This window comes from Megalopta genalis, chromosome 1 (assembly GCF_051020955.1).
Source record: "Megalopta genalis isolate 19385.01 chromosome 1, iyMegGena1_principal, whole genome shotgun sequence".
Lineage (NCBI taxonomy): Eukaryota > Metazoa > Arthropoda > Insecta > Hymenoptera > Halictidae > Megalopta > Megalopta genalis.
This window is the reverse complement of record NC_135013.1, coordinates 41,884,804-41,904,968: the sequence shown is the minus strand read 5'-3', so window position 1 is coordinate 41,904,968 and position 20,165 is coordinate 41,884,804. Positions and strand designations below refer to the sequence as shown.

At 35.4% G+C, this 20,165-nt stretch overlaps 2 protein-coding genes across 29 annotated transcripts in view; one reads left to right on the top strand and one right to left on the bottom strand.

Annotated features, from left to right (window-relative positions):
- The window catches only part of MICAL-like (protein), a 53,174-nt gene that overhangs the window by 16,837 nt on the left and 16,172 nt on the right, over nucleotides 1-20,165 (top strand). For 4 of the 6 annotated variants that reach the window (XM_076527994.1, XM_076527995.1, XM_076527983.1 and 1 more), the window contains 3 exons: nucleotides 740-1,007; nucleotides 1,326-1,504; nucleotides 1,862-1,950. In XM_076527994.1, coding sequence (XP_076384109.1) covers nucleotides 856-1,007; nucleotides 1,326-1,504; nucleotides 1,862-1,950 — 420 coding nt within the window. In that variant the 5' untranslated portion in view covers nucleotides 740-855. Of the gene's footprint in view, nucleotides 1-739; nucleotides 1,008-1,325; nucleotides 1,505-1,861; nucleotides 1,951-16,882; nucleotides 19,090-20,165 lie in introns of those variants that run through there. The other 2 variants (XM_076527996.1, XM_076527997.1) reach the window with 2 other exon arrangements.
- The window catches only part of LOC117218766 (uncharacterized), a 29,896-nt gene continuing 17,647 nt past the window's right edge, over nucleotides 7,917-20,165 (bottom strand). For 8 of the 23 annotated variants that reach the window (XM_033467402.2, XM_076528004.1, XM_033467401.2 and 5 more), the window contains exons 3-5: nucleotides 16,765-16,857; nucleotides 16,526-16,671; nucleotides 15,432-15,791 (exon numbers count right to left, since the gene is read on the bottom strand). In XM_033467402.2, coding sequence (XP_033323293.2) covers nucleotides 15,662-15,791; nucleotides 16,526-16,671; nucleotides 16,765-16,857 — 369 coding nt within the window. In that variant the 3' untranslated portion in view covers nucleotides 15,432-15,661. Of the gene's footprint in view, nucleotides 9,057-14,998; nucleotides 15,792-16,084; nucleotides 16,354-16,525; nucleotides 16,858-20,165 lie in introns of those variants that run through there. The other 15 variants (XM_033467393.2, XM_033467394.2, XM_033467390.2 and 12 more) reach the window with 6 other exon arrangements.

Here is a 20,165-nt window from a genome sequence, read left to right as displayed (position 1 = left end):
AAGTGCCGAAAAATATCATAGAGTAATATTATAGCTTTTTAGTATTCTCTACTGCTTGAATAATTTTTATTAATGGCGCCGTTATTATTATTACTGCTATCATCATTTTATTTATTATTATATTTTTTTATTTTTTATTATTATATATTGTATATTATTCCCGATTTTTTTTAAGATGGTCACTCAAAGGATGGTTAGCAAAAACTAGGCCTGATAATAAATTCTTTTTTCAATCCATAATAACTGATTTAAAATTCCGAAAATAATATTCTAAATGAAGCAGCTTCATTTTTACTTTTATTTCATCTGAATATCTTAAGCAATAACTGTGAAAATTAATGATAGAGTTTTGGCTTTTTCACCTTAATGTTACCTTTAAATGAAAGAGTAGAGATGGTGTTTTAAATAAATTACAGAATGGTGTTTTAAATAAAAAAAAACATTGGTAAGGAGAGTATTGAAAGTAGTTTATCTTGGTTTCGGTAATGTTTCTGGTAGAAGAATTCCATTAGTATTCGAACACTTTTTCAAAGAGAATAACTTTCTAAAAATTGAATAAAATGACTAAAATTATTTTATAAATGTCAGAGGGACTAATTATATAAAATAACCTAGACAATGACTGAAACAATTTTTGCCAAAATTGCAATTGATTACAATGACAACAAAAATAATTTACGTTTGTCAATTATGTTTAGCTTAATAGGAATTTATAACAATTATGTATGTTTTGTTTCAGAAGCTACACGCTAAACATTCAGACTACAAAGTATATTCTTCATTGTCAAGAAAATAAACAGAAACCAAACTGAAGAGAAATTTCGCGAAAGGCAAGGCAGAAATTAAAATTAAAAAATGGGTGAAAAACGAGGCACGAAAGCATTAGAACTTTGGTGCCGACGAATAACCGACGGTTATTCTGGCGTCAATGTGCAAAACATGACAACATCTTGGAAAGATGGGCTTGCTTTTTGTGCAATGATTCATCATTTCCGGCCAGATCTGATGTAAGTCTATATGTACTGAATATAATATTTATTTACAATGACAACGGTGACAAGTAGACTGCGAGTCTTTATGTAAAATAAAAAATTGTCCAAGTCAATTGGAAGAAACATAAGATGAAATTGTCTTTCTTCATTTAATAATAGTAATATATTATAGATAGATAGATATAAAATATATGTAATAATATATATATATAAATTAAATTTTTCTAATGCTTTTACAATTCTGTATTTGATCTACTCATTTTTGTCAAGGTTATAGAATCTACAGACTAGTAATACAAATAGTAATAATATTGACTTCGTTTTTCATTTCAGCGATTTCGACAGTTTAGATAAGAACGACGTATATCGAAACAATGAGCTGGCTTTCAGAACAGCAGAGCAACATTTGGGAATACCAGCATTATTAGATGCAGAAGACATGGCTGCTTGTTCCGTCCCAGATCGATTATCAATCTTAACATATCTTTCACAGTTCTATCAAACATTTGTTGGTAAGTTTATCTTTACAATTACACGTGTTTTTTATAGTCATGTAGCGAAGTTTGCATTTTTCCATTTGTAATCCTATATAACTAAAATAATTTAAAATTGATAAATTTTGCGAATATCTACCCGACTCTAATATCGACACTGAACGAGTACTTTCGTTAAAGAATAAAGTTTGGACCAGTGAATAACCTCAATTAAAAAACAGAACAATTTTTCAAACACAAATTTTATTTCTAAAAATAAAGTTCATCTTGATGAAAAGTGTCAAAATTAAATTAATTCTAAACCTGATACAAATTATAGATTTATCCTTTAGTTTTTCTCCAGTCTACTTTAATTCATCTTGTCACTCTTTTCAGGATCCGCCCCGAGCCGACCCGCTGTAAATAGAACAACGGAAGCCGAAGAAGAGAGGATTACCCAAGTACCTGAATCTCCAAAACAAAAGGTATGTAATGTTTCATTGCATTGTAGCGCTAGAGTCGGTCGTTAATATGTGGTGACACCATCTGCCGAAAAGGCGATCTCTTGTCTGATTCTTACATTCTAATCGAATTTAAATTGCAGTGCTGTAAATAATTATAAATACAAACACAATTTGTAGTCATTCATAACAGTAAAACAGAAATTGGCTAAACTCTGCGACTTATTTCGTAACCTGATAAAATTAAGTTTTCCGTGAAATTGATGGTCTCACCTGTCGAAAAATATGAACTCAGTATTAGTCTTCATAACTTTCTTATTTCACATTTCATGAATTTTCTTTCGTTTTCAATCACCCCTATCAACCTGTGAAGAATGTTGTTTGTTAATGTATTTAAGAAATAGCAATGGAGAATCCATTAAATATTAAATGAAAAAGTATGAAAATTAATATTGAGTTTATACCTTTCCACAACTTTGATTAAATTTCTCAGATTCCTCAACATTTCGTTTTATGTTACAGTCATTATGTTAGTCATTTTCTGTTTTACTATTGTGAATGACTACAAGATCTGTTCGAGTCTATAATTATTCACAGCACTGAAATAGGTTTGCGAGTCGTATTTTAGATATACTTATACTGATTTGAAGATTGAAGATTTATGAAGATTTATTACGAAGAGAAGAGTTCGATATTACATTGGTAATACAAAAGTAACGAATTTAAACTTTTTTACTATTTCATGGTGACGATTTTTTTAACGTCGAGTTTGACATTTCTCATGAATTTCGCTTTTAATTCAATAAATACTGTATTATATACTCAGCCATCAAGACAAATAAGGCTATTTTTTATTCTGTAATTTTATAAACATTGGCATCATACAGAATACCTGGAATCCGTTATTTGAAGGATTCTGTGGTTCTAGCGTTAAGTTCCCATAGTACGTTATATTAGGTACGTTATAATCGTATGAAATCTGAGTAAATACAAAATCAAGTAATACTCATATAGGACCATACGAATTATAATTAATTAATTAATTGCTTTTAGTGTTTGCTAGTTCTTAATAATCTCCTTGGTGTTAATAAGACTTTATAAGTATACATATAGTAAACAACATTTTTTCATAATAACAATAATAATAATAATACGAGATCATATTAGTAGTCTTCGTTCAATGGAAATTGATTCCAATCAGAGTATCACCCAAATCGACCACAAATGGTTAATTTGAGGAAATATCCATGTGTTACGTGCACTACATGTAGATAATTCTGTGCACGCGGATTTTTAATATGTTTCCAACCTCATACACCCTACCATTCTTCTGTTATTTTATTACGAATTACTATGTTTTAAAATAACGTTCATCTGACTTAACCGTCCTGTATAGTGACTTTCCAGGGTATTTCCAAGTGGTTTTTCAAACGATTCCTTTTATAGGTGGAAATCGTCATAGTTGCTTCCATTGCGAAAAACTAGTCTAAGGTTTCCAGAACCATATGTAGTGCGCTTATAGACTTTGTTGCCCACATGTTGATTCGACTTACTAACCGCGTTGCATATCTGAGACACGGAATACTGTTCACGAACAAATTTCGATGCAAAGACGAAAATAACAATTTCAAATAATTATTTATTTCCAATATTTTATTATTTGTATTTTAGATATAGTATTAGGAAACTAATTCCATTTTTGTACTTAAATCTAATATATCATTTCTTAATAATTTTGCATTAAAATTAATATGTTTACGAAAATGACGACTCGAGAAAGAGATTCTAAAATACCCGAGAAGCTTCTGAAATTTTACATCGGTCCAATTCAAGCTGAACAGATTTCAAGCCGGATGTAACTGGAGCTCGTTCGGCTTGAACAGTTGAACACTACCTATGACACTCCTTATCCTAGAATTACTGAAACAACATCAATTACTTGTCGAGAAAACAGTGGCGTTTCCTGGAATTTTATAGCGTTACCACTTATTTGAAATAAGAACTTTATATTAAAATGTAAAATACCGTCAACGATATCTTTTTTTTTTTAATAACTACATATATTTTCGTATTGAACTGTGACGTGACTTTCAAATAACCTCGAACATCGAAAATGAAGGTTAAACGTTTTAAGAAGAATGCAAAAACGAATAAAAACTAAGAAAAAAACGAATCCTATGGGATGCTGGCCACTTAATACTATTCAAGTTATGTACATAAAAGTCTTTTTGCTCACGCTTAAATGGTTACATGATAAAATTAAGACGTGTTTTTTTTTTTAATAAAATGATACGAAACAATAAAAATATATTTAAAAACCTATCGTTTTATAAATCTGGATCTATGTATATTATTTATAGGTATGTATTTACATATCTCGTTTACAATATCATCACATAAATTATACCGCAATGGTAATAATATGTTAAACTAGAAAACATGCATATATTGTAATTTTGTATTGAACGTATCAAATTTTTGCGTGAATAGATATCGCAATTTTATTCATCTTTATTTAGAGACTATAAAACTCTTAGAGATTGTAAATGAAGACTCTTCTGCAGGAAATGATTGAATAGATTTCTTAATTCATGCATAATAATAACAGAGAAAAGTCTAAATCAATTTTTGTCATTCTTGTACAAATCAGACGTAAATGAAAATCGCTCAGTGAAGTGGTTTATACATTCAGTTGATCGTTGTTTAGAAGAATTTCGTTTTGTTTCAATGGATGTGGTGTCCAATTTCCGTCCGCACAGGACTCATACTTTTTCTATTAACATTGGAATCGAAGTAATGGCGTTTCTTCTTAGGATTAATGTAGTGTTACCTTTATTTTTTTGCGACAATATTGCCATTAACAGCAATGCGCTTTATATTAATAAATATTTCCGTGTTTGAGACACTGAAATCCGGTATAACAGATAGATAACCTCCAGAATATCTAATTCTATCCCTTGTCAAAGGCATTTCACCGTCGCACAATGGGGCCATTGAATACCCACACGCTGTAAAAAGTCATTTGAATAAAATATTTCTGTAATTAAAAGTTAAGTCGCATATTGCTTGTTGGGAATGTGGGTTATGATTTGACATGATTTTTTTTTACCACTTATTAATTTTGGTGACGAGTTGAGGATCCTGAAGTAACCCATTTCGAAATCGTTCCCAAATAAAATCGTCGTTTATAATTGTGTTGTTTTTTTAAATTACATAATGCGTGACAAAATCAAATCTACCTAGTGCATCGGTCGGCAAACCGCGACTCGCAAACCACATTCGGCTCTCTGGTCCCTTGAGTGTAGCTCTTTCTACCTCAATCAAATTGGAAACGTTTTTAGCAAAGGCCAGCTTAGGAATACCCTAATTAAGTTAATAACAATATACCTATCTGTACAGTTTAAGTTTAATAAATTTGGCTGTACTGTTGTACTGTTGGTATTTGCCGACCATTGACCTAGTACATATATGTATACTTGAATTACACTAAATTTCGTTTTTATCTCTCTGCTATTTTTTCAGTCATACTTAACAAAATATGTTTAAATTTCATTCAGCGTTCGTTTTAGTCGTATTCTATGGACTGAATTTTTATCTTTATTTAAAAAATAAAAAAACACTAGCTGCCAATACCAAAGTTAAAGAAATAATCGCGTATTGGAATACGCTCGCAACTCGAAACTCCAAGCATTGCAACACTTTGGAAACGCAAGACTTTTTGCGTTTTTTATTTCTCACAATTTTTGTCTCGAATGCTATGAAACTGTAGACAAATCACACAATTCGAGGATTTGTCTTGTTGGGTTTCGCGAGTGTCGTGTATTGTATGAGGTGTTTTATCGAAGCGTTTAGTTCAAAGTGTTGGTTACCCAAATACATATTTACATTGTATAAGATAAGATATAAAGAGATATATACATGATTCAAGATATAAAATGTTTTTTACTGCGTTTAGCGCGTAGTGGCTCCGCTGTGCGTCGGTTAGTGTTTCATCCGAATTAAGGTCCATTAATACATAACTGTACCGTGTCCCGACTATGCCAAATTGTTACTATAACAAATTAGTTACGATAATTTTGTATGTAACGTTTCGAGTTATTAACGAATGACACGAACCACTCAGAGAGCGAGTGCGGCTTACGAATTTTGGCACTATGGCGGTATACGGTTAGTGTAGTGTTCGCTTTTACCGAGTTGGAAGCTTGTACAAGTTAGTAATTAATAGGAAATTAATAGAAATTTCACCTATTTAGTTAGAGATCCGCTTGCTGTGCTAAAATGTGTGTCACGAGGTCGGTGCATAGACCTTGAAGAATGGGAAACGAAGCTGCACAGCCGATCACAGGTATTCAGCGTTTTAGAAAAAGGATTAATTTATTACATCCGAGTAAACGTGAAACTAGAAACGTGACTAACCGTAGTATTATCGAAATGTTATGGATGTTTCGTTATACATATATGTACAGAGCTATCACGTAAGTAATAGAGCTAGGTTTAAAGTGTATTTACCATTAACTCCAGGTTTGATAGTTAGCATATTAAATCTAATTTTAATATTTAGCATTAAGTTTAGGTTTAATATTTAGTATTATGTTTAGGTTTGAGATTTAGATTTAAGTTTAGTTTTGATATTTAAATTTAAATTTGGGTTTGAGATTTAGTTTTAAATTTAGGTTTAAGATTCAGATTTAAGTTTAGATTTAAGATTTAAATTAAAGCTTTTTTTTTGAAATTATCATGTACAAAAAGAGATGTGTTTAAGATTCCTCTTAGTATAGCACAGTAATTGAAAATTCTATTAATGAGGTTCCAGTGGATGAAGTGTTACGATTTAGATTTAAGAATTAGATTGACTTAATGAGTAGACTGCGAATTTCATGCATTTATGGCAAAAATGAGTAGATATAATTCAAAATAGTATAAAGAGATTGAAGATATCTTAAAATATCAATTTATTATTTTTAATCCACTAAAATGAATAAAGAAGAAATTAACTTACTATTTAAGCTTTATTTCTTGCAACCAATGCAGACTATTTGTATTTTGCATAAAAATCCGCAATCTATTAATGAGTGAAGTATGCGTAACAAAATTTGGCTCAACTACCTAAGAACAAGCTTGTATAAATAATTGTACAGCATGCGCGCGTTATGGAATCTCTGCAAATCTGTGTCATCTTGAAACACGTTCCTTAGTTTCGACGGTTCTCTAATAAGTGAATACCATTTGTCGACCTTACACCATCACCACATCTATATTTATTCGAATTAAAAACGGCACACGAAAATAACTTTAAAAAGACTACCAAACGAAGCGTAGAAGGAAGATACGTCTGCAACAATCTCATTTAAGGAAGGCAAGATGAGATTGAATCAGCCTAAATCGAGATTAAGAAAGAGATTCCTTTCGATAAAGTGGAGGTTACAACACATCCTGAATTAACAAATCAATGTGAAGCGATATTCAGGAAATATCTCGAACTTGGACATGTGTCTGAGGTTCTCGACACCATCGAAGGTTGTTGTCTTCTACAATACGGTGCAGTTAAAAAATATCAAGTCAAACAACAAAGCTTGGAAACGGTTTCGACGGTTCTGCAGTCATGAGTACGGGGTTTTTACTTAACGACACTCTACACCAAAATACAGGACGATCTTCTATACATCCTTTTTAGATCTCGTATCCATCGGTAGAAGAAGTGAAGGCAATTCCTCGTACATCCTGAAGACAGACAATGTCAAAAGATCCTCTGTCGCGACATCAACAACAAGTTAAAAATCTGTTACTCGAATACAGTCACGTTCAGCTTATCAGCTGCTCCATATTTTGGTATAAGATATCTTGCTCAATAGATCACGTTCCCAAAATTCTACGACAAGATTTCTATGTAGACGAGATGTTAACTATCTACGATACAAGAGGCGCTTGCATAACGGAACAATCTCACCCAAGAATTATATTCGTCTGTAATGTAAACAAGCAACTTGCTTCTAACAACAGAAATCTATCAGAAGATTTACCTGAGAAGACCTAAACGAAAAATTTTATCGTGGCAGAACCTCAATCATCGAAACTCTAGGAATCGTTTGGTTTTATTACTGTAGAATTACGTGCACAGTAAAAACCATTATTAGCCTCTTAGCTGTTGACGACGTGTATACACGTCATAAGTAAATGGCAATTTTACAGCTTACAACAAAAATACTTCTTCTACGATTTAGGTTAAAATGCTTGGGAAACATATTCATAAATTTCGCACATTTTAGAATAATTCTAGAGCAACTTGCCGAAAGAAACTGCACCCAGTGTGATCGAGTTAGTAAGGCGTTGAAGCAACCAATGTCTTCACGCAAGTTGTCGTGATTATATTCAGCCGGCCAGATATCATCGATATTTGCGATAGTGTTACCCGCACGCCAAGCGACGCCAGGAATAGGATAGTTGCGAAATTCCTGTCTATAAGCCTGCTCAGCTGGGGCGTCATACACCATGATCTCAAGTACGGATCTAATGTTATCTGGTCTTAAATACGTATAAGCGAACTCCACATCCTGGATATTCTCTGCAGTGGGCTCAGGAATGCAGCAATGCCACACTGAACTTCCAGAAGTGATCTTTCCAACACAAGAAAGAAGATTCGCCAAACATATCGGGGCTTGCACAACATACTCTAGCATAGAGATAAGATTCCAGGCCAACCTGGGTGGTACGGGCTTCGAAACAACGTGCCCACAAAAGATGAAGGGCCATAATTGGTGGACCGAACAAATTTCGGAGATAACTCCGAAGTTCCAGGTGGTAACTATCTTCTTATACTCAACTGCGCAGGCAAAACCAACGCTACGAGTCGCAACAGTAACGGGGCGTGCTTTGTTAATGGTGGGGACGTGGATGGAACTAAGTGAACGATTAACTTCCTCCATTTCAGCAGCGCTTAGACCCCATCTCTGGTCAATCTTGTCGTGTCGCTCCTGCATTTGCTTCTTTCCTACCTGTCTTCTAAACTTCTCTTGAGTGCGCTGACGCGCACCTTTGCCGGAAAACTTCGCGGTAGACTGTTTCGTGTCTTTAGATGCATTCGGTTCCTCATTGTTCTTCTTATCCACCATGATAGCGATATTTATAAAAATCTGTAAACAAAAATGACAAAAGGAGCAACCATCCGTCAACTCGTGCCGGAAGAAACCCATACAGAATTGATCTTAAAAATAGATCGACGCAGCTAAGTGGTTGATGCGTCTGGAATCAGAAAACAACTAATCGGTTCAAAAACTCCTGGATCAGATACCATTATCACAATCGTCATCACAAGGATTCTCCTCCAGAAGCTATGGACCCTGAAAAATCGATCGAGAAAAATTTCTATCAATGAGTACCAGTACGAAGTGGATGCAATATTACACTCAGTTATCATTGTTAAACAGTGTTGCATTCCACCCAAAAACAATCATTCATGTCAGCAATCGAGCTAGTTAAACCTTTTGGGATTGATTCAGTTCTTTCTACAAAATTCTGCAAGTTCCCCTTTTGCACATATAGGATTTTGATTATCTGCGAGAAAAAATAACCGAAGACTCGTGGTTCTTTAGAACATAAGAGAAACTTTAGATTTAAGAAGACATAGATATATAAGAAATAGGTATGAAGATCAGCTAAGTTTAATGGCTACTTCGCAACTCATGCAGTTGTTTTTTCTATTCTTCGTAATTTTTCATTGTTTGCATTTTGATTATTATTATTTTATTATTATATTAGTATTTTATCATTATTGTAGAAGTATGCTGTGTGTCAAAATGTCTAGCAATGTTAACCGTCGTGGACTTGGCTGAAAGTATTATCTTTCGGTACTTTCGTAAAACTGCGTTCAGCTGTGCAGTTCTCCCACTGATCTCGTATTGATCGAGGTGAAATAATTTGGTGTTTAAATACCGATTTATTTTGATCTAGTATAAGATCTAAGTATGCTGATTTGAATAAGCCTCGAGCGTAGTTCGGAGCCGTCACTGCGCTAGGCGTGACGAACCGTCGCGTCAGAATTCGTAGGCTGTATGCGCTTTCTGATTTATGCTATAGGTATGGATTTGAATTTGACCTTAGCGAATGGTCACTAGAAGAAGCTAATTAATAAAATAAGGTTTTTGATCGATGGGTGCTTTAACACTAAACTCATCACTGTCAAATGATCGATTTCTCATTTGACAATAATTGTAGAGATTATAAAGACGCTTTCCTGGGAAACGACTGGATAAATTACATTATTAAATACTCGGTAGGTTTAGTGTTATGTATGACTTTCTAGGATGAGCTATATTACAAACACGGTAATTGGTATAGAAAAATATATGAAATACTGATTGACAAAAGTAAACAAATTTATCATTAAAGGAAGAGAGGAAAGAAAACTGAAAGAAATGGTTAGCAGCTAGAAATGGTTACCAGATTTCATTCTTCACCGTAAGCTGTTTTGTTTTTTGTATTTGTCATTTGTGGCTTCTGTGGATTTGTCATTTATAGCTCTATGTATTTGTCACTTGTGGCTCTGTGTATTTGTTACTTGTAGCTTTGTGTTCGTTCTATTGTATCTTTTTCAATGGTACTCCGATTATTCTACCTATTGTGCAGCCGTCGGAGTTCATCAATCCACAATTTATTTATCAATAACACTGGCTTTTCTAATTGTGATACAGTATCTTGTATCGCTTGTTATTTCAGTCAGTTGTTGAATCAGTCTCTTAATATAATAATATGCCAGAAATATCTGGCATCTATCGGCCAATATCGTTGTCGTGTCGAATTTAAAGTCGCGGAAATACCTAATCGCCAATGACGTAAATGCTCGTACAGTATAATTAAATTTGTAATGTAATGCGAAGTAATAGAATCGCATACTTTCGTGAATAACGAATATTAGCATATTTTAATCTATCCTCAACGCGTAAGATACCAAAGTCACCAACAAAGGGATTCAAGTTTAATATTTTACTACTATTGTCCAAATTTCCCTTACATTTTAAATTACGCAATTCCAGAGGAAAAGTTTGTCCTTGTAACAACTGTGTAAACCATAAGTGAGCGTCCAATATTTCCTGCGTAGTGAGTGGCCCAACTCGCTGTTTTTCCAGTGTTGTGACAAGACCGTAATAAATATGCAACAATCCTGTTCAATGCATTAATTGATGAAAATCTGTCAAAAACATTATTCTTCTTAAAATATTAAAATGTAATTAGACAAACTACATTACGTTTCTCCGGTACATAAATTTCTGAAATCTCTTTAATTGGCTCTAAATTTGCATTACTAGAAAGTCAACAAGATCCATTTAACCACAGAATTTTCTAGAAATTGCATTAATGACTATCCCTGCGACATGAAATCGGCTGGATTATCAGACGATAAAACATCCGACTAAAATCTAATATTTTTCTAAATCGTATATGTAACAACAAATTTTTTATTTCATAATATAATTTAGCTAAGAGTCCCGCAGCACATAATTCAAGTCGGGGAAGTGAAGTTGTTTTAACTGGAGCTACCCGTGATTTGGCACAAAGTGAGGAAACATTATGGGTTCCCTTCCTATTGCTACTAAAAATACATGCTCTGTAAGCAGACTTACTCGCATCCGACAAGCCGTGTAGTTGAATATCTATTGCATTATCAATAGTTCATTTACGTTTAAGAAAAAATTTGTTTAATAAATGGAGCTCACTATAATATGCTCATCATACATATACTTCACAATTTCCGTGGAACAGGCTCGTCCCAACTTATGTTGGCGTTCCATAAATTCTGCAGTATTATTTTCGCCCGTATAATTACTGGGTCAAGCAACTCGAGAGGATCAAAAAATTGGGCAATATGCGATAAAATTACTCGTTTTGTAATGCGTTTGTTTTCCTTAAATAGTTTAATTTTATAAAATATATTGTTTAAAGATGGACTCCAAAAGATGCCTAACATTTTTTTACTTATCGTCGGATCTAAGCAAATATCTATTTGATACGATTCAATTTTCAAATCTTTAATCAAATCCTTCTCATTCTAAGTCCACTGATGTAAATTAAAACCTCCCAATTTTGCTAACGCTATGAAATTGTTTCTTAGCTTCAACGCCGATTTAAAATCAGATACTCTCGTAAGTATATCGTCTACATAAAAATCTCTCTTAAAAATTTGTGCCGTTATTGGGAATTTATCAATTTCATCATCTACCAATTGTTTCAAACAACGTACCCATAAAAAAGGTGTGGACGCGGTACCATAAGTTACTGTATTCAACATATACGTTCCAACAGGCTTATTCGGAGAAGTACGTCACAATATTTTTTCGTATTTCCTTTCTTCTACAAAATTTCTTTGAACATCTTTTCAATATAATCAGTTAAAACGTATACATACATGCGTGCCAAATCTAAGTGAAATGGTGATCCTGTATCATTGGCCCAACTGATATAACATCATTTAATGATTGTCTGGTAAAAATTTTAGCCCAAGCATCGAAAACGACTCTAACTTTGTAGTAATGTCAGATTCCTTAAATGCAGCGTGGTATAGTAAATAACAGATCTCATTAAAGTGATCAGTATGTATCTTACAAGGGTATTTATCGAACTCGAAAATTCTGTAGTAGGTCTCCAGTATCACAGAACTATTTTTTGTTGATACTAAATTCCACTTTAAGGGAGTGAAATCAACCTTCAAAGTTTCTGCATTTTTTCTTTTTTTTTTTCTATAACTTCGTAATGTTAAAAAGATATGACAAAACTTGTCAGAGATAAATTCTGCAGTTTTTGTTGATATTAAATTTTTTGTTGATACTAAATTCCACTTTAACGGGGTGAAATCAACCCTCAAAGTTTCTGCATTTTTTCTTTTCTTTTCTGTATAACTTCGTAATGTTAAAGACATATGACAAAACTTGTCAGAGATAAATTCTGCAGTTTTTTATGCTGTAGAATCACATTCCAAAAAAGATCTGTTCTCGTCGTGCAATTTTTTAAAACAAACAATTTTTTTTATTTATTTATATAGCTGTAAATGATAGAAACGATTGTGACATACCAAAAAGTTTTTATCTTGAACGATCTAACGAAATGTAAAATAAACGAATTTTTTGTTCAAGTATTTGTTTTGAATAATTAATTATCGTTATACGCAGACGGCTACGTTTTTGTTCGATTCTTCATTGTTTTTGTATTTTTCAACACAAAGCACAAATATTTTCTATAATATTTTATTGTCGAATATCTACTTCGTACAAAAATTCGTTGCAACTTCCCAAAATTTGTTATGCTGCTTGTTCAAAAAATACTGTACATAAAAAACATGATTTTGGTTGATTAAAATTCATCCTTTTGCAGTCTTATTCGCCAGTTACAATCCAACCTAATTTAGTTGATCGTAATGTAGGATCAGAGTTTTTATGGAATATTAATGTAACGATTAATTAAAAAGAATGTAACTCAATTATTACAAACTTTTAACACATAACACTTAATTAAATGCAGTGAATACAACGCGCAAACTTCCGTCATTATTTCTCCGTTTTAATCGTTAACAAATTTCACTACATCGCTTTTATCGCTCAATTTCAAATGCTAAACAAAACTACACAAAAACAACGGTCGTTCAGAGCGATCCCGTTCTTCACTTGACAAAGACCCTGCGAAGATCCCTCATCCCACATTCAGCCATCCCCCTGCCCTCAGAGGCTGCACACGTCTTGTTCGTACTCTCGATTCCTCAAGATGCTTTCCTCTTCTTCACCGATGATATCTTCTTCGTCATCATTAATCCAAGGTTTTCCAAGATCGTTATAGTCTACTGAGAACCCTAAAAGCTCCCAATTTTCTCGACCGTGTATCTTTCGTGCTGCATTGCTCGAGTTACCTTATAGGGACCTAGATATTTTGCCGCCAATTTTAAACCAAATTGCGTTCTCTTGATAACCAGCAGGTCACCCACCCTATACACGACAACCTACTTCCGTTTCTTATTAAAATATCGTCTATTCTTCTGCTGAATTTTGACAATGGTTTCCTTAGCCTTCGCCCTTAGTTCATCCCGTTGCTCTTGAAACAGAGCAATCCATTCTTCTTCCAGAACCTCCCGGATATGTGAGTCGTCTCGTGCTCGCATTCGCGTATCGAAGAGCAGACCAAACGGCGTAGAATGGGAACAATAAATAATATCTATCCAGCGCGAAACGACGCACAGTGGTCGATTTGACCCGAAAAAACGGTTAAATACGAATTTCAAAAAATTTGCATGATCCAAAAGATTTTTGTTCCCCTAAATAGTAAAATGTATGGGAAACAATATTCCAACCTTCTTTTTTTAGACATGCTTCGATCCGCGCAGAGATCGGTTCTTCCCGTTCCTTTACAAAGCTATCGTTGTTCCAAGAATTCGCACGCTTTATCTTAATTGATTAATTATCGTGATACATCGAAACTATGTTTATATATTGTGACGTTGCCCCCGTTCCCACCGGCGTTCAAGCCGGAAAATGAGGGCAACTCCGGGATTTTACAAGCCCTTGGGCCGGGCCACGCACATTGGCTAGATTGGAGCACCTTGAGTTTCATGGAATGGGGAAGCAAACAGAGAGATTGATGAGTAGATTGTAGATTAAATCATTTTAAATTGATGTTATCGTCTGAAAAAATCATAGTAAAAGTTCAGTAATAAATTTAGCCATTGCCTCCAAGTAAATGTTAATTGTCCTAAAATATAAAGAAATTTCGAGCCTCCCTAATCGAGATCAATGGCATTCGGTCGAATCGTCAGAATTTTTGCATCATAGTAAAGGGTAGTATTTAATACTCACGTTCGCAGAACGAGATCGGTCACGAGCAGGTCCCAGTCTACGTAACCTTGCAATATTCGGACATTCGAATCGGAATGCACGAAAGACCGTTCGGGCGCCAGGCACTGGAAGAATGCCGCACGAAATTCGATCTCCGAATGCGAAGAAAACTAGACGCAACAAGAACAAGAGTTCGAACATGGAAATTGGTAGGGACAGCCCTCAAGGCAGAGCGGATGTCACAGGTGAAATAACGGATCCAATTTAGGGCTCGAGATTAACATTTAATCCTGGTCAAATTTACAAAATAGGCGGCCACGAGGCCGCACCCGAAGCCCGCGCTCTTTATACAATTTTTCGGTGACAGTTACTCGGTCGTAGAGCAAGATTGTCATAACGAGAATTTATCGCGACCGTACGGTAACACAGCACGGTGGTACAGGCCGTTTCAAAGAGACGCGAAGTCGCAACGTACGGTATTTCGGCGCGGATACAATTAACTGAACGAGAGAACCCAGAGATCGCCTCCGCCCACGCGCGGAGGGTCGTACATGCTACGCTTCGGTGCACTGGCGCGCGCTCGCAGTTTTTCTAATCTATCCGGGCGCAACAAGAGTACGACGATTGCACTTCTCACAATGCTACGCACTTCCCCGAGAAAAACTTTCAAATGCGATTAGAACTTAATACTACGTGAAATCCTTTCCGTCGCTTCCGGTCTCGGCGAAGGGCGAGAAACGCCTCGAAGTCCGAAGTCCCAACGGCGGGCACACCTTTCATGTTCTCGGAATACGTTATCGTTCGCGATAATTTTCGATAATCTTGTCACATTTCTGCAACGTCACAACATATAGTGGTAGCAGTTGGTTTACTGATTAAATAGATGCATGTTTACCAAACGTTACGTTATCATAATGATGATAAAATCAGCCATAAGACCGGAATCGTCCCGATCTTGTGCTGTACCCTCTTTTAGGTACCAAACAGATAGAGGTGGCGATGCAATCAGTGCTTCCTCGGTCGACCAGTTTTCTCTCTTTTGCTCTGCTTCGTGATCTGCAACATGAGACGTCATCTTTCGTCGTAAACATCCCCGCGAAATTGATAATCTATTGATAAATCGCGGATCTTTATGCAAACTCCAAACAATCGAAATTGTAATCGGAGAACGTTTCATGCTCCTCCATTGAAAAATTCCATGTGGCAAGAATGTAATTAAATTTGACGAGTGAAATAAATGCGTCAATGAAATAAGTGCATAAAGATCCGCACTCTATTTCTGAAAAATCTGTGAGATTTTGTTCGCCCTTGGTAGAATGATAGGTGGCTGAGTAGTAGAACAGGCTTGCCTTTGATCAGACTTGGATTAACAAGGCTCCATTTGTTTGTTACACTATGAAATATCAACGAGAAGAGTCTAAACCGAGTTTATGAATATTATAGATACGGTTCGATCTCTTTTCGACAATACTTCGTGTTTATTAATCACTCCAGCGCCGTGGCTGAAGACTTCCGAATTGACTAGATTGGAGCACCTTGAGTTTCATGAAATGGGGAAGCAAACGGAGAGAGATTGATGAGTAGACTAGATTAAATCGTTTTAAATTGATGTTATCGTCTGAAAAAATCATAGTAAAAGTTCAATAATAAATTTAGCCACTGCTTCCAAGTAAATGCTTAATTATTCTAAAATATAAAGAAATTTGGAGCCTCCCTAATAGATATTAATGGCGATCGGTCGAATCGTCCGAATTTTTGCACCACAGTAGAGGGTAGTATTTAGTACTCACGTCCGCAGAACGAGACCGCTCCACCTTAAAATCTCGAACAATGCAAGATGGTCGACGCGCTGTCCCGTCCGATATTGCACGTAAAAGTCGAACCACAGACCCAGTTCGGAGTCAGAATCGCGGAATCTCACCCACGCTGAGCCTCCCTAATCGAAATCAATGGCGATCGGACGAATCGTCAAAATTTTTGCATCACAGTAAAGGGTAGTATTTAGCCGACAGCATCGGCAACTCCTTACGGGCCTGGGGATCCCTGGAATGAGCATCCCTGATAGCCCTAGACTCGGAAGATCGGCTCGTATCCAGGAATGGTGCATTTGGTCTCCTCCTTCCTGTCCACAGAGTCGGAGAGGATATTCACCTGAATTGTTCCCATTTAATTTTTTGATACGCGAGTTATTTTGTTTTGGAAATATCAGATAATTTTGAGGTGTTTGTGAAACTAGCTAGGTAGAAAAATTTTGACTTGTCTGTCTTGTAATGGTGTTTGGAAACTTTAGACATTTCCGCGTTGTTTAAGTTCAGATCCTAAAGTTCTCTCAGGATTTCTTCCTTGGAGAAATCTCCTCCAATCCCTTTAATCACTAGTGTTTTCGGTTTTTAGTTCCTAGTTGTGTAAGTGTAGTAAGGTGTTGTGTGTGAGTTGAGATTGTTGATTATGGAATTGTATGTTCCGGTCATTTCTGCCATATTTATCATATTTCTGTGGATGTTTGATTAAGTTGAGAAGGTTAATGATCTATTCGATAGTGATCTGGCTTATATAGATGGGTGGAGATTTGGTTGATTTGGAGATGACAGGCCATTGGGAGGTATTTTCGAAATCTTCATATTCTGATAAGTTCTAAAATTTCTCGTATTGGTTTAAGTCCTCTCGCAGTGCTTTAAGTTCTTGGCCGTTTGCCATGTGTTATGATCGTTCATGTCTGGCTGCCCCTCTAGGGGGTGGAGTCCTCAATGACGCCGTGCAAGGTGTCTTTGCTCGCATCTTCATATGTCCTTTTATTTTTTGCTTGAGCAAGTATTGCTGTTGACTGTTTTTGCTATTTAGGATGGGTTTACCTTTAGTGGCCAATTTATAGGGTTTGTCAAGCGATGTTGAATGTAGGTTCTTATTACGATATTACGGGAGGAAGAGGGCCCTTCTTTTATCTCTTGCGTTCTTTCTATTTTGGAGCACTAATTGTGGTCTTGGGGAGATGAATCACTATCACAAGACACAATAAGGTCAAAGGGTATTAAATTAATTGCCTTTGCTTACTTTTGGACGTTGAGTCGCCAACAAGAAAACTCCTTTAATAGCTGTTTCGATGTTACTCCTACAAGGGTGTAAGCGAGACTGAGCAGCCAACCGATACCCTCCGGCCGTACCCGGAGGTCATAAACTAATAAATTTGTCAAAGAAACACTAAAAAGACCCTGAAAAATGACATCGCCCAAATCGACCGCAGCCTAAACTCAAACAGTAGGACGAGACAATGCGACAAGATACGCATCGCGAAAAATTGTTAGTGACAAAGGCAGAAAAATAAACGGCTGCATCGCACAATAATCTGGCGACGCAGCAATCCATGGCCTAAATTATTTTAGCGTAGTTTCAAGGATTAAGGTTACAGGTCGTTGAATTCGACTCGACACCAGCTAGAATATTGTCGAGTCGAAAATATGTATTAACATTTAAAAAATCGAGGTTTTCTTATCTGCATTTTTTTAATGAAAAAGAACATTTTTCTGCAAATTGTTACATCCTAATTTGTTAGAATATCTTGTATGCAAATCTGCACGATATAATAATAATCTATTATAAATTATACATTCTAAATTGAATTTGGACAATTTTGTACTTTGCTGCAGCTATTTTTCAGCACACATGTAAATTATGGAGTTCTACGAAAGGAATTTTTTAATTTTCGTCATTTTATCCTTGTTTTGCAATTCCAAGTAATAACAAAATTAAAAAGAAGCATTTCAGTCATTGTCTAGTAGACAATGATCATTTAAAACAAATTCAAGTCATTTAGCCCAATTTTAAAAAATTTATTGCGTTTTAAAAGATGTACGAACACTTTCATGTGCCATTATATATGAAACTATAATTTTGTATAGATCTGTAATACGTGTACGCGATATCATCGCAGTGAACTTTTACTTTTACATCGAATTACTGTACTATATTCTATAGAACAAACATTACTTGATCGAACGGCACGGTAGATTAGATTTTTATAGAATTGTTTCTAGTTATTGTTTTTTTTATACACACGGATTAAGCTTTCCTAGATTTCTTCTAGATTGATTCACTGTATTAGTTGGTAATCATACAAATAATAATTTTGTTAGAAGTAATTAATGCATCGTTGTAATAATGGTGATAGCAGTACTGGTGCCGACGTATTAGTAATATAAATAATATAGTAACTTCTACGATGTCCGTCTGCGAAAAGGAAAGATTTCACTTTCACGCTGTAGATACTTTTTTGTTTGTCTCACGATATATTTTTATTCTCCAGGAGGAAAGCTTGGACTTAATGGGGCAATATAAACCTGAAATATTCTGCTAGAAGGTAATTTTGCTTTGTCGTTTATTGCTTTGCATGTTTTAAATTCGTAGTAAGCATCCTATCATCGAATACTCTTATGTTTCGGAATCTATTACGATTTCAAGCTATAACTCTATTCTATGTTCTTACGAGGTGTAAGGCGATCGGTACTAGCGTTTGTTATTCATTACAAACGATATGTTAATAACATACTAAACTCTGATATTTAAAATTAATTCGAAGACTTTTTTAACGATCCTAATCAAATAACATTCCGCGTTTTGGGCAGTAAATTTCTGGTGTCTTGAAATGTTTTCATTATATCTAGTTCAGGGCTCGGAATTAATCAGCACGGAATATGAGACTCGCAAGGGCTACGCCTCCTGACTCCTGTTGCACGTCTCCCTCCCCGGTGATCGCCTAAATGCTACACACACATATATGTATAAAGCAACAGGCACCGAGCCGAAAAAGACAACCACGGGGAGCGAGACACGCGACGGGAGTCCAGGGGCGTGGCCCTCGCCATCCTCACGTTGCGTGCTGGTTAATTCCGAGCCCTGTTTTAATTGAATACAGAGTTCCTTGGTAATTAGATACGAGTACGAGATTAGAGTACACAATAACGTACCAAAAGCAAACGGTGTATGATTTCGAATTCAAAATGATGTATGAAGCAAATAGCTTTGTAGAGGTGAGATAATAGCGGATACTTCAAAATTAACAATGATCTCTCAGAGTCCCCGTTACACACGGAAAGGAATAATTCCTAAGGTGATTTGAAATAACTTTTCTCTTTGCGAAAATTTCCTCCGCAGACTTCTCAACGAGTTATTAATAAAAAATATTGATCAATTAGAGAGCGACTATGGTTGGCGCCACGCTCTCGCAACCAATGTCGCGCCGAACGTGCCGTCCGCGCTGGCTCTCTGATTGGCACTATTTCCTTAATAATTCGTCAACGAAGCAGTAACCAACATTTTCGCAAAGGGAAAAGTTACTTAGAACCACTCCTTTCCGAGTATAACAGCAGTTCTAGATTATCGTATATATGTTTCACAAGATAGTTATATTTATGAAACGCATTCATTGGAATTTTC